This window comes from Gopherus evgoodei, chromosome 10 (assembly GCF_007399415.2).
Source record: "Gopherus evgoodei ecotype Sinaloan lineage chromosome 10, rGopEvg1_v1.p, whole genome shotgun sequence".
In the NCBI taxonomy this organism is placed as follows: domain Eukaryota; kingdom Metazoa; phylum Chordata; order Testudines; family Testudinidae; genus Gopherus; species Gopherus evgoodei.
Window position 1 is genome coordinate 42534189 of NC_044331.1, and position 13630 is coordinate 42547818.

The window sequence follows — 13630 nt, forward strand, 5'->3', positions numbered from 1 at the left end:
GGGGGTTCAGGGCGAGGCGGGAGGGCATGGGGCTCACCGTGACGTTGTGGCTCTGTGGTGGGGGTGCAGGGCGAGGCGGGAGGGCGTGAGGCTCACCGCACCGTTGTGGCTCTGTGGTGGGGGTGCAGGGCGAGGTGGGAGGGCGTGAGGCTCACCGTGGCATTGTGGCTCTGTGGTGGGGGTGCAGGGCGAGGCGGGAGGGCATGGGGCTCACCGCGGCATTGCAGCTCTGTGGTGGGGGTGCAGGGCGAGGCGGGAGGGCATGGGGCTCACCGTGGCGTTGTGGCTCTGTGGTGGCGAGGTGGGAGGGTATGGGGCTCACCGCGGCATTGCAGCTCTGTGGTGGGGGGGCAGGGCAAGGCGGGAGGGCATGGGGCTCACCGCACCGTTGTGGCTCTGTGGTGGGGGGGCAGGGCGAGGTGGGAGAGCGTGGGGCTCACCGGGGCGTTGTGGCTCTGTGGTGGGGGGCAGGGCGAGGGGGGGCATGTAGCTCACTGCAGGGTTCTGGCTCTGGGGGCGGGGGAGGGCAAGGTGGGAGGGTGTGGGGCTCACTGCGGCGTTGCGGCTCTGTGGTGGGGGGCAGGGCAAGGGGGGGCATGTAGCTCGCTGTGGGGTTCTGCCTCTGTGGTGGGGGTGCAGGGTGAGGCGGGGGACCATGTAACTCACCGCGGCATTGCGGCTCTGCAGCAGGGGCTTCGTGTTGCGCAGCAGCAGCCGGTGGTCAGGGTCCATCACATAGGGCTTGCGCTTCACCAGAGAGGCTGCATCCAGCTTGTCATCCTTGGAGTCCTCCTCATCGGAGCCGTAGAAGGCTTTCTCTGGGTTCTCCTCCAGCAGAGACTCCTGCCAGGCACAGTGTGTGTGTGTGGAGGGATGCAGCACTAACTTCCCCTCAGCGGCCCCCCAGGCAGGCAGAGCTCCAAGTCCAGTAAACCCACTCCAGAGACACTAACTAGAAGCTGATACAAGTCAGGCTTTTCCCCTCAGGCCCCACTGGCAGCTGCTCGGACTGGACTCCCTGACAACCCCAGAGCAGCAACAAGACCCTGAAGGGTCCCTGCATTGGTGAGGACAAGGGAGGGGGGATCAGGGGCAGCCTGTGCAAGGCCCAGGACAGCTTCACAGGGGTCGTTTCTTGATTCAGAGGGGACACAGATCCAGAGGGGAGCAATGATTACCCAGGCTGACCTCCTACATAGCACAGGCCAGAGACCCATACCCAGAAATTCTGCAGAGCTCGTGGCTGAACTAGAATGGAGCTTTGGAAAAACACCGTCTCCATGTACAGCATCTGTGGGATGCAGGATCCTTTCCCAAGCTCACATGCTCCAGAGTGTGCCTTGTTTCTAGTCCAAGCTAAGGTGGGGATGCTGCGTTGCCACCACACAATAGCACCGCATGGTGCACCACCAAGGAGCCACAGCTGTAGGGACCCATGGGCATCCTAAGCCAGATGCTGCCCGGTCACCTCAGACTGAGCATTGCTGCTTCAGGTCCTACGGCTCTGAGAGGGGCAGTGTAGCCACGTGTGTCAGGGCTGGGAGGCCTAGTGCAAGAACAGAGCCAACATAGGACCCTAAGTCTGTCTCCTTCCTCTCTGCATTCTGTTCCGATATGAACTCCCCTCCCTGCCTCGCTGGGGTCACGCATCCCCTGCCCTAGTCTGACTCACGTTCTGGTTGGGGCTGAGGAACTGGGTGCGTGCGTAGCGGGTCAGCATATTGATGATCACCACCTGGCCCCACTCCTCCACGTCAATCAGCAGGTTGCACAGTTTCCGGTAGTTCTTGTGGATCAGGTCAATGCGCTCAGGGCAAACCTCCTCAAAGGCCATCACCACGCTGCCTGCCACCAGCTGGGGGAGAGGGAGAGAGGGGAGAGAGCAGTAGGGCAGTGGGCAAGGTGGGAGGAAGAACAACATTATCTGCACTGGGAGGCGCTACTCACACTTCCCACCGGCTGGTGCTCTTTCTGGGTCTCTCCCCAGGGAGCTCTGGGGAGGGTTCCTTCTCAGCCTTGACATGGGGGGACAGCCCCAGGGCAGGGTTTCTATCAAGACTCTGCTCTGAAGGCACTGCCGATAGGGCACATGGGTAGGAGACTGGGATCAGCCAACAGGAAAGCAGGGTCAGCGATGGTTATAGTTTAATAGCACCGCCCATCCAAGGGTGGCAGGACTCTGTCCCTTTAAGAATCCAGCTCCCAGGTTATCTTCTTGGGAGCCCTGGAGTTGTACATTTGATGGGCCTTTGCCTGAAATTTGGGAAGGGGATCCTTTAATAATACAGTACCCTGCTGCCCCCACACCACAGGGTTAATGTGGCTCCCCCGGGACACTACCCCCACTCACCGTGGTCTTATCCGCCAGCAACTTCTCAATCACTTCAATCAGCTGGTCCTTCTGATCCGAATCCAAGCTGTAAGAGACAGTCAGCAGTGGGTGATACTACCAGCAGGGGGAGGGGAGAGGCACTGGGACAGCCCTATCTCCCCACCCCCCGCACGAAAGGGGAGACAAGTGAAGCAGGCAGGACTGTGGTGTGTTGGAAGAGAATGAGGCAGGATCTGCTACGCTCATAGACCTTTGCAAATCTGCAACAGCACAATGAGGCCCCAGATCCCCCTGCTCCTAGGCTATGAGCTAAGGAGAATCTCCATCGGTTGTTAGCAGTGTTGGGCCAATGATCCATAGCTGAGCAGTCCCAATTCCATCCCCTCTCACAGAAGCAGTAAATGGATAGATTTTGAGCTTCCCTGCAGAGCAAACAGCTGGATCCCAATTAGAGAGGGGTCCTTATGAAGCATTTGGCTGCTGGTCTCACTTCTCCCTCCTCTAGGTGTCAGCTGAAAACTTCCTCTCCATGTGCAGCAGCAGTCAAAAAAGCAAACAATGTTGGTAATCAACAAGAAAGGAATAGATAAGAAGACAGAAAATAGCATATTGCCTCTATATAAATCCATGGTACGCCCACATCTTGAATACTGTGTGCAGATGTGGTTGCCCCATCTCAAAAAAGATATATCGGAACTGGAAAAGGTTGAGAAAAGGGCAATGGAACAACTTCTGTATGAGGAGAGATTAATAAGACTGGGACTTTTCAGCTTGGAAAAGAGATGACTAATGGGGGATACGATAGAGATCTATAAAATCATGACTGGTGTGGAGAAAGTAAATAAGGAAGTGTTATTTACCCCTTCTCATAACACAAGAACTAAGGGTTACCAAATGAAATTAATAGGCAGCAGGATGTTGTGAATGCCAAGACACTAACAGGATTCCAAAAAGACCTAGATAAATTAATGGAGGATATGTCCATCAGTGGCTATTAGCCAGGATGGGCAGGGATGGTGTCTTTAGCCTCTGTTTGCCAGAAGCTGGGAATGGGCAACAGGGGATGGATCACTTGATGATTACCCGTTCTGTTCATTCCCTCTGGGCAGAGGTGAAAGTAAGCCAGTCTGGTCTGCTCCGGCGTACCAGCTTCCCCAGGCCAGTGATTTAAAGGGCCTGGGGCTCCCGGCAAGTCCAGAGCCTGCTGCTGGAGCCCCTGGGTAGCGGACACAGCCAGGAGCCCTGGGGCCTGGGTGGCAATTTAAAGGGCCAGGGGCACCACTGTGACAGCGACATCTGGGAGTCCCTGGCCTTTTAAATCACCACCGGAGCCCCGCTGCCTCTACCCCAGGGCTCTGGCAGCGGGACTCGGGTGGCGATTTAAAGGGCCCAGGGCTCTGGCAGCCACTACTGCCCTGGCCCTTTAAATTGCCACCAGATTTAAAGGCCCTGCCCCTTCCAACTGAGGCCACCCCCTTGCAGTTGAGGCCCCACCCCCAGCTCAGCATTCTGTGCTAGGGGAACTCCTTTAAGTTACTTTCACCTCTACCTCTGGGGCATCTGGCATTGGCCGCTGTTGGAAGACAGGATACTGGGCTAGATGGACCTTTGGTCTGACCCAGTATGGCCGTTCTTATGTTCTTAGCTAATGCGGCTCGGTTCCTTCTAACAATAACCAAAGGTTAAATATTTAACACGGAAGATGCAGGCACATAATCACTCAGTGGTATTCACACCGGGTTCAGTGAACTGTATGGTCATTCTGGGTCAAGTCCAAGGTAGGTTGTGCTTTATTGTCCTAGCCTCCTGCTTTATACCTTCCATTCCTCTGCCTCTGACCCACATGCACCTTCTTGCCAGGAGTTCAGGACAGCGCCAGACACTCTGTCACCTTTCTGCAGCAGCCTATCCTATTGTACGGTGTCCTGCCCACCTTTGGTTCATTATGGCCTGTATTGATCCATGCTGCAAGGCCACACATGCTTTCTGGGTCCATTCATTCTATGGACTTTGGAGGACTCAGTAGCCTGTGGCAGGCCAGAGTGCTGGGCTTTGACAAGGAACTGTCCAGTAAACAAAATCCAACAGCTGAATTCTGGGCTGTTAGACCATGAATAAGGGGGCAAGCACACCCAGAATTCAGCCCAAGGATTCCTGGTCTATATCACATGCATTGTCTCAGTGGTTAAAACAAACAGAATGGAAAAAAAAATCAAATAGATTTTTCACTCTTATTCTGCCCATTTATTTGCTTCCACCGTTTTACTCTCCACTGGAACAACGAAAACAGACCATAGCCAGTTTCTTACTAGTTTCACCCTTCCCCACCCAGGTTTGCATACGCTAGCACAAGCCTGCAAAGTTTCTAGATCCATGGACTGGAAGGCCAGACTGCATTAGGATTGGCTAAGCCAAACTCCTGCATCACAGGAACCAGAGAATCTCACCCTGCCCTGAGCCCAGAGTCTGTGGTTGAATCAGAATGTATCTTTAGGGTTTAGATCCAAGCCAAAAACCAAGAAATAGCACAAACCTGATCTTGAAAAATTTTTTTTTTAAGAAATCCAGCCAAACATTCCTATTAAATAGGAGGTTTTGTAAAACTTTAAACAAAATCCCCACATGCTCAAAGCCCTACATCTTGGCCCTCAGTGGCCCAACAGTGGCTCTTTCAGACATTTTCCATGCCAGCCATGTAGCCGTAGGATCCAGATGGCTTGTCAGTTACTGTAGCTGCATTATCTGGGCAGTCAGTGCTTGACGTGACAAACAGAAGTGTTTGGCTGCTGGTCTCATTTCCAGTTACTGTTCATTTCCTTGAAAAATGTCTCACCCACAGCCCCTCCTGGTGCCTACGGTTCCTGCCCACAGGGGGAGCATTTCGTGAGGGTTCTTTTTGGGGGGGGGGAAGGGGAGGTCAGTGGGATGCCCTGCTGCATCACTCTGTATGGCATTGAGCACCAGGGGAGAGGAGCTCCTGGTCTCACATATTTGTGTCCCCAAAGAGAGAACAGGGGGTCTGACCCCCAAAGAATAAGCAATTGAATCAACTGGTTGTATACCAAGTTCTTGTGTATTAATATATGTCAAGTAGGGTCTTTCCTGAAAGCCGGTAATGCTGTGCCCTGGATGGTCGGTAGGAGATCTCTACCCAGGCTCTGGCTATGAATGTAGGTGGGGTTGTATGTGTAGAACACTGTACTTGTAACTGGGGTGCCACGGCAGCACCTCCTCACAGCAGAGTGGAGACACAATAAGGCAGGGAGACGTGCCTCCCACGCTAGCTGTTCCCACAAAACTAACTCCACACCAGCCCTGAGGATGAGTTCTGGGTGGCTCGAAAGCTTGTCTCTCTCCCCAGCAGCAGCTGGTCCAAGAACAGATGTTGCCTCACCCACTGTGTCTCCACGCACCTAGCATCCTACGGCCGAGGGAAAGACAACAGCTTTGCAATTTTAAAGTTAATAGAAAGCCATTTAAACTGAGAAGAAAACCCTAGTCTTGGAACACTAAGGCAGGAGGGAGTTTCCCCTCTCTGTGTAACCATGAATGACCATAGTCTGAGAGAAAGAAAACCCTGTTAGAAGGGAAGGGGGTTGAAGTGAAGGGCCAGCATCTAAGCAGGGTCCTGTCCATGAAACACGGGATCCCCTCTACGACAAGGGGCATGTAGGGAGACTGTTCAGAGGCAATAGGTAGTGGTATTAGAGAAGGGAAGTTAGCTCCTAAAGAAGTGTACAGTCAGGGCCGTGCCTTTATGTTTATTTTGTGTGTAACTTGGCTGTTTGCTTCCCTGACTATTCCATCTTTGAATCTATGGTTTTTCTATTAAACAAACTTCTTGTTGATCTACGCCCTACGCAGGTCTCCAGTGGGCACCCTGCGTGTGGCAAAGTGAGCTGATAACCGGGGGCAGGTTTCACCCCTGCAGGGGTGCTGAGCCAAAGGGGAAAGTCCTGGTGTCTGGCAATTAAGAACTCAGGCAGATGGATCTGGGGGGAGTTGGGACCGGAAGGGCTTGTTGGGGTCACCCTGCCAGGAGTAACTAGGCTGATGGAAGCCAGGGTGAGACCTTTTGCTGGCAGGCTGGCTACTGGGGTCAGAGCTCTGAGCTATAGCAGTCTGGCATTAAGGCATCCAAAGTCACAAAGCAGGTGGTAACAGAACCCCATACTAGTCTGGGTGATCCCCGAAATGTCACACTCCTCCATGCACAAAAGCAGAGGGCACCAGAATTCTGATGCCATGCAATCTGACCGAGTCACAAGAGGCCCCAGGGCACCATCACCCTGTGCCCCGTGCCTTCCTCTGTTAAAAGTAAGTTGCAGGGATTTGGTAGTGGGAGTCCCCACTGTGCACCGGTGTAAATGATGGCCCAAGGCAAAGTGAGCCCAGCATGTATTTCAGGAGGGGGGTGGGGATGCAGCCCATTGTCCCAGTTACCTGTACAGCTTGGGGATGGCATGAGCAGCCGTCTTGCGCACGTACGGAGACATGTCTGACGCCGCCTCCTTGATGGCCAGCATCATGATGGGCACTATGATGGGCACCCGGATGCTGGAGAGAACCCGCAGGGCACTGGCCCGGATCAGCTGGTTGGGATCCTGCAGTGGGGGGGACATGGAGGCAGCTCCAGGAAGGCTTTGCAGCGGAGAGCCCTTCCTGACTCAGTCGGGGCAGGGTGAGGGCCCTGCAGCACCTGGGGGTGCCAGAGGGAAGCAGAGAGGTTCGCCTGGCACTGCACTGCGCACTTGGAAATTGATTCCCTGGGAGGCGAGGCTCTCGTTCATTAACACAGATCTGCAATCCCTCTGGCAAATGCCCCCTTCAGATCCCAGGCCTGGCTCCCGCGGAGGGGATTTAGTTGGAGTTGTGGGTGCTCAGCACCTCCAGGAACCAGACCCCCAGGATTATGGTGGCCCTACAGGGTGGGGAGAAATGAATGGCCAGGGGTCCCTGCTGCAGTCTGAGCAGTGGGGGCACAAGGGCTCCAGAGCAGAGCTGCTAGGGACACAAACACGGTATCGACTCTTTCGATCTCATCCTATTCTCTAACCCCTGCCCAATCCCACAGGAGCCCCAGGTCTCCCAGTGCCAGAAGCTGGGCCTTCCCCATAGCTTCTCAGAGGCAGGGGTCCCAGGAGGGTCCCCCACCCACAAAGGGCTTTATACCAGGACCCTTGGGGGAAGGTGTGAGCAGCTGGGAGGGGGAGGAAGGAGTGCACTTCCCCCTATGCAACCCACTGCTTTGGCTCTGCCTCAGCCTGCCCCCCCACAGATCACAGCCTCACATCTGACTCAGAGCCCAATAACCCCACATGCTGATCTCTGCCAAGTGCCTGGAAAGGCCTGGCTGGGATGCAGCAGCCTCTCTGTCAGGGGCCCCTTTGAGTTCTTCTACCCACTAGTGTCCAGGATAGCACTGGACCCCTGGATCCACATGGCAAAAGCACAGACCATCCACAGCAGGGCCAGCGCTGGCACCCACCATCAGCTCTCAGGGACTGGACTTGTAAGGGCCTGTGCCAGCTGACTCGGGCTTGGGCTAAGGGGCTATTTATGGAGTGTAGGTGTTCGGGCTCTGAGACCATCCCACCTTGCAGAGTCCTCGAGTATGGGCTCCAGTCTGAGCTGGAGGCAACTGGCACAGTCCAGCAGCAGGTTTTGACTGCACTGTAGACACACCCTGAAAGGCCCCCAGCCCTTCACCATGGGTCCATCCGGTTCCAGCCTTCCCTTGTGCCTATCACTTCATTCTGATCCATCTGCACCTCCAAGAGGAAGCGGAGATGCGGACAGGTACTGCGGGGCAGTGCTCTCTCCTCCTCCACAGCAGTACCCCTGGAAGTTGGGCACCAAAGGGGTACCTGGTATCAGGGCCACCTGTGGGGGGGCAAGTGGGGCAATTTACCCCAGGCCCCACAGGGGCCCCACGAGCCGCTCCGGGTTTTCGGCGGCGGGCCCTTCAGTGCAGCGGAAGACTCAGAGCGAGTGAAGGACCCCGCCACTGAAGTGCTGCCGAAGCCTCGGAGCGCCACCCGGTGAGTACAAGCACCGCAAGTGGCGGGAAAAAAAAAAAAGCCGCAATCGGCAGCACTTAGGCTGCTCTACTGCCGTCGCTTCATTCTTCGGCGGCAGGTCCTTCCCTCTGAGAGGGACCCGCCGCTGAATTGCCACCGAAGACCCAGCCCTGCTCCAGGCCCCCTGAATTCTCTAGGCAGACCTGCCTGGTATGAAGGGGAGAAAGGCAAGGAATTGCACCAGAACCCAGTACAGCCAGCCACCCCCTGGGGCCAACCTCGGCAAAGCACGCAGGGATTAGGCACTGCCTGGGCTCACTATCTGGTGCTGCAGTGACATGCAGAGCCTGTGCCAGGCTGTGCCAAGGGCGAAGGGGCAGCAGGTTGTACTGGGGTGGCACTGGGATGGTAACACATGGGTGTGGGATGGGTGGGTGCCTGCTAGGGAGGATCCTCAGAGAGAGCACCCCAGTATGTCCCTTGTTCTCTGTCAGTCCAACTGGGAGAGGCTGGAGTGTAGCTTTGGCATCAGGAGTTGTGGTCCATTGTTGGCCTGTATGTGTGGAGTGCATGGATAAGTCCAGACTGCAGCAATATGGGCCATTAACAGGGCGGGGGGTAGGAGGGCCCTCATTAAGGACAGTGTGGGGCTGCTTCCTGGGGCACTGGGTAACCCCAAATGTCAGGGCTGCAGCAGCTGCTGCTGCTCAGTTAGGGCATTGCTAACTTTCCAGCAGAGGCCTCGTTTGGCCTCCCAGCCTGCTCCCTTCTTCACTTCCCCGCTGCCTGCTGGTCTTCCTGGGGGTGGTGTGCCGGGGAGATTCCAGAGGGTGACTCTCAGGTCAGCTGGACGATAGGAGCCAGAGAAGTGTGTCCGAGTCTCACCCCAGGGAGGGCCCCCAATGCTGGGGAGGGCTTATAGCTATAGGGCCACAGCAGGATGTCCAATGTTTCTTGATCGCCTTCATCTGGGCACGTGTGTGTAGGGATGCAGGTGTGGGGGGTGCAGGCGTGTGGGGGCAGGCATACAAAAGCCCCTCCATGCAGAGGGCCTGCCCCATGGCCACAGGGTTTCCCTGCCCCTGGCTTTGTAACCTAAGCCCAAGCAAGACCACCCCGATCCCAGCAGTGAGCACCAGCAGAGCCATCTACTGCCGTTGCTGAAAAACAGGTGGGACAGTCCTCTCCCACCTTGGTTTGGGGCAGCACCATCCCCCAGCCCACTGTCAGCCCCTGGAGGTGCCCACACTCCAGTCCCCCCCACGACCTCTGACCTTTAGTCCGCGCTGGAAGGTGGAGATGGAGAGCAGGGCCAGGTCCTGCTGTTCTTCTGCATAGCGGACCAGGTAGACATACACCAGCTTCTTCACCTACCAGACATGTGGGCAGAGACCGAACCCTGTCAGCCAGGCTCCAAATCCCGCCCCATCCCGTCTGCTCTCCACCCTCATTGCTTCCTCCACTGCCACGCCGGGCTGCCATCTGTGCCCATGAAGAGGGGTGACTGCCCCCACATCTAGAGGCCCAGGGTATCGGGGCGTGGGACAGAGGCAGGAGGGCGTGAGCTTAGAGGAGTGGGGTACGAGGGATGTCATAGGGAAGTTCTGCTAAGCAAGCTGAGTATCACAACAGCTGCTTCTTCCAGAATCCTCCTTGCTGCGGCGGGGTCTGGGCCGGATTCTGGCTCCTCCTGCAATCCTGGGCTGGGATGCCGTCCCACATCCGTCTCTCACCACGTGGCCACCCTGCTGCCCAGTCTTGGGGTGCAACAATCCCATAGCCCTCCAGGCAACCCCACCTGGCCATCGCTGCTGCAGAGGGCAGCACAATCCCACTGCGTGTTACGGGGGCCCCTCAAAGCCAGCTTGCCACTTAGCACAGGGAGTGAGTGCTCCCATATGGGAGCAGTTTCCTGACTTGGCATGTGTGGGCAGATAAGACCCATGAATGCTGCAAGCAACCCCCCGGCAGGTACCGCCCCTCCCAAATGCTGCCCCCTGCTGGCTTGCAAGTTGCTGCGACCCCGAAGGAAATGCTCACCTCAATATTCTTGCACGCCACGTTTTTGACGACAGCTGGGAAGAGGTCGGACGCATTCTTCCCCCTGGCGATCATCTGGGGATGTGAGAGAGGAGACTGTGACCTGACAACACATCTGCAGGTGTCCCAGCCCGCGCCCAGCACCAGGCTGTCAGAGTGGCGCACACATACAGCAGCACTGTGGGGAGAATCCAGGAGCTATGGGGCCAGACACATGTGCCCCCTCCACCTAGGCTAGAAAGCAGAACCCCACTAGCGTGTGTGTGTGTGTGTGTGTGTGTGTGTGTGTGTGTTTACAGCACCTAGCACACTGGGGCCCTGATCCATGATTGGGGCCCTGAGGCTCCATCACAATACACATGATAATAACAGCAGTATGTGGGCTCACAGCCCCCTGTAGGACCCCCACCACTAGAGGGCATGAACGACCAGACACCTGATCCGCTCCGAGCCCCTTTAGCAGAGAGCAATGGGGCACAGCCAACAGGCTAAAGCCAGAGGAGCGGGCTGCTGCCCAACTCTAGAAAGTTGAAGGGGTGGGGGGGTTACTAACATGGTGGGAGGGATAACAGAGCAGCGCAGTCTGGGGAAACAAGCCCAGGGCTGGAAGCCAGTTAGGACCAAAGTTCTATTCCTAGCTCTGAGATCAGCTCACTGCATGATCTCAGGGAGGTTTTTTTCTCTCTGTGCCTCAGTCTCCCCATCTGGGTACAGGGATGATGATTCATTCGTGGGGAGGGTTTAAGGCCAGAAGGGACCACCAGATCCTCCAGTCTGCTCTCCTGCGTCTCACACATACACCGCCCCACACCCACACACTAAACCCACCCTCTGAAATTAGACCAAGGGATCACAGTCCACAGGTGCCTAGATAGTATGTGCCACAGGCAGAGAACAGGAGTGACAAGGGGCACCAGTGCCTGCAGCTCCCTCAATGGCAGGGAAATGGTTAATGAGATACACCCAGGTAATCCTGGCAAGTGACCCGCACCCACATGCTGCAGAGGAAGGTGAAACCCTTGAGGTCCCTGCCAATCGGATCTGGGGGGAAATTCCTTCCTGGTCCCCTCATATGGTGATCAGTGAGACCCTGAGCATATGAGAAGAGCCAAGCAGCCGAGAGAGACAGTGCTTGTGCCACCTCAGAGCCTGGCCCACCCCACCTGGTGTCCCCTCTGCAGCTTGGCCATCTCTCAAGTTTCAGAGGAAGGAGACCAAAAAAACCTCCGAAACCCAGAATACAATGTGTGGGGGAGAGACCCTTTCTGACCCCTGCAGCTGGCTGTGTGAAGCCCTGAAACATGAGCTTTGGGAACAAATGACAGTGAGGGGGAAACTCCACAGAGGGGAAACTGAGGCAAAGCAGGGCAGCAACTGGCTCAGGTCGCACAGTGACGCTGTCACTGCTGGGGCTGGGACTCAGGAGCTCCTAGCACTCAGGCCATGTCTCACCCCCACCCTGCCCTGCGGGAGACACTCACAGCCACGATCCTCTTCATGGCCTCCAGCTTCAGTGAGTCCTTGTTACTGTCCAGCATCTCCTTCAGGTCATCATGTCTGCAAGTCACAGGGACCTTTGTCAGCAGCCGAGCGGACACAGATGCAACAAGTGTTGGCAGCTCTCAGCCATGTACAGACAGAGCATACGCCACATACACCAGCCCACAAGTGAACATGAACACAGCCACCACCCCACTCCCGGCCTAGTCCATGGTGAGGGGACCAGCTGATGAGGCTGACTGCTCAAAGGCTCCCCCCGTAGGCACCACTGAGCAGAGATCCAGTAACCGCAGCCATGGCCGTGTGCTACTAAGGCCGAATCGCTGCCCTACAAGGGAGTTCAGGCCACATGCTCTCTGGGGTACCCTGGAGAAGCAGGATCCCCTTCCCCCAACGCTGCAGCTGAAGCAGATATCCCTTTGCATGGCCCCTTCCAACGGAGTTGCTCGTAGCGCTTGACAATTTATTTTTACTCTCCCGAGTCCCCAGGCGGGGATTACATCACCCACCTTTCACACACGGGGAAACAGGGGTAGAGAGGGCAGCAACACACCCAAGGCCAGAGCCAGCAACAGAAGCCAGGACTCCTGGGTTCTAGCACACTGCCAGGAGAAAGCGATTTCTTTTTGCAGATGCGTGTGATACTGCCCCACATGATTCCAAGTGGGGCTGTGATCACTGTGCAAAGCCAGCCTGTTAATGACCCCCTAGGAAGTCCCCATCACCAGAGGTGTAGCCTTCCCTAGTGCCCCAATCCTGGGTGCATGTATGTGTCTGATAATCCTCACACATAGACTAACAAAATTTGATGGTGAAGACCCAACACAGTTTTTGTAAAGGGAAATTCTATCTCACCAATCTCTTAGAATTTTTTGGAGGGGGTCAACAAATATATGGACAAGGGGGATCCAGGGGATATAGTGTCCTTGGGACTTTCAGAAAGCTTTTGAGGCTCTTAAGCAAAATAAGCTGTCATGGGATAAGAGGGAAGGTCCTCTCATGGACCAGTAACTAGTTAAAAGACAGGAAACAAAGGGTAGGACTAAACAGTCAGTTTTCAGAAAGGACAGAGGTAAATAGTGGTATCCCCCAGGGATTTGTACTGGGACCAGTGCTGTTCAACATATTCATAAATGATCTGGAAAAAGGGGAAAACAGTGAGGTGGCAAAGTCTGGAGATGCTACAAAATTACTCAAGATAGTTAAGACCAAAGTAGACCGTGAAGAGTTACAAAGGGATCGCACAAAACTGGGTGACTGGGCAACAAAATATCAGATGAAATTCAATGCTGATAAATGCAAAGTAATGCACATTGGAAAATGTAATCCCACCTAGACGTACAAAATGATGGGGTCTGAATTAGCTGTTACCACTCAAGAAAGATCTCGGAGTCATTGTGGATAGTTCTCTGAAAACATCCACTCAGTGTGCAGTGGCAGTCAAAAGACTGAACGGAATGTTAGAAATCATTCGGAAAGGGATAGATGATAAAACAGAAAATATCACAATGCCACTACATAAATCCATGCTACGCCCACACCTTGAATACTGTGTGCAGTTCTGGTGGCCCCATCTCATAAAGGATATATTGGAATTGGAAAAGGTTCAGAAAAGGGCAACAGAAATGACTAGGTGTCTGGATCAGCTTCCATATGAGGAGATATTAGAAAGACTGGAACTGTTCAGTTTCGAAAAGAGAAGACTAAGAGGGGATACAATAAAGGTCTACGAAATCAT

General features: G+C 55.1%; 1 protein-coding gene across 9 annotated transcripts in view; it reads right to left on the reverse strand.

Annotated features, from left to right (window-relative positions):
- Positions 1–13630, reverse strand: part of AP3B2 (adaptor related protein complex 3 subunit beta 2) — a 63833-nt gene that overhangs the window by 25339 nt on the left and 24864 nt on the right. For all 9 annotated transcript variants that reach the window (XM_030578993.1, XM_030578988.1, XM_030578989.1 and 6 more), the window contains exons 2-8: positions 11874–11949; positions 10393–10467; positions 9627–9722; positions 6776–6936; positions 2351–2417; positions 1673–1855; positions 667–843 (exon numbers count right to left, since the gene is read on the reverse strand). In XM_030578993.1, coding sequence (XP_030434853.1) covers positions 667–843; positions 1673–1855; positions 2351–2417; positions 6776–6936; positions 9627–9722; positions 10393–10467; positions 11874–11949 — 835 coding nt within the window. The remainder of the gene's footprint in view (positions 1–666; positions 844–1672; positions 1856–2350; positions 2418–6775; positions 6937–9626; positions 9723–10392; positions 10468–11873; positions 11950–13630) is intronic.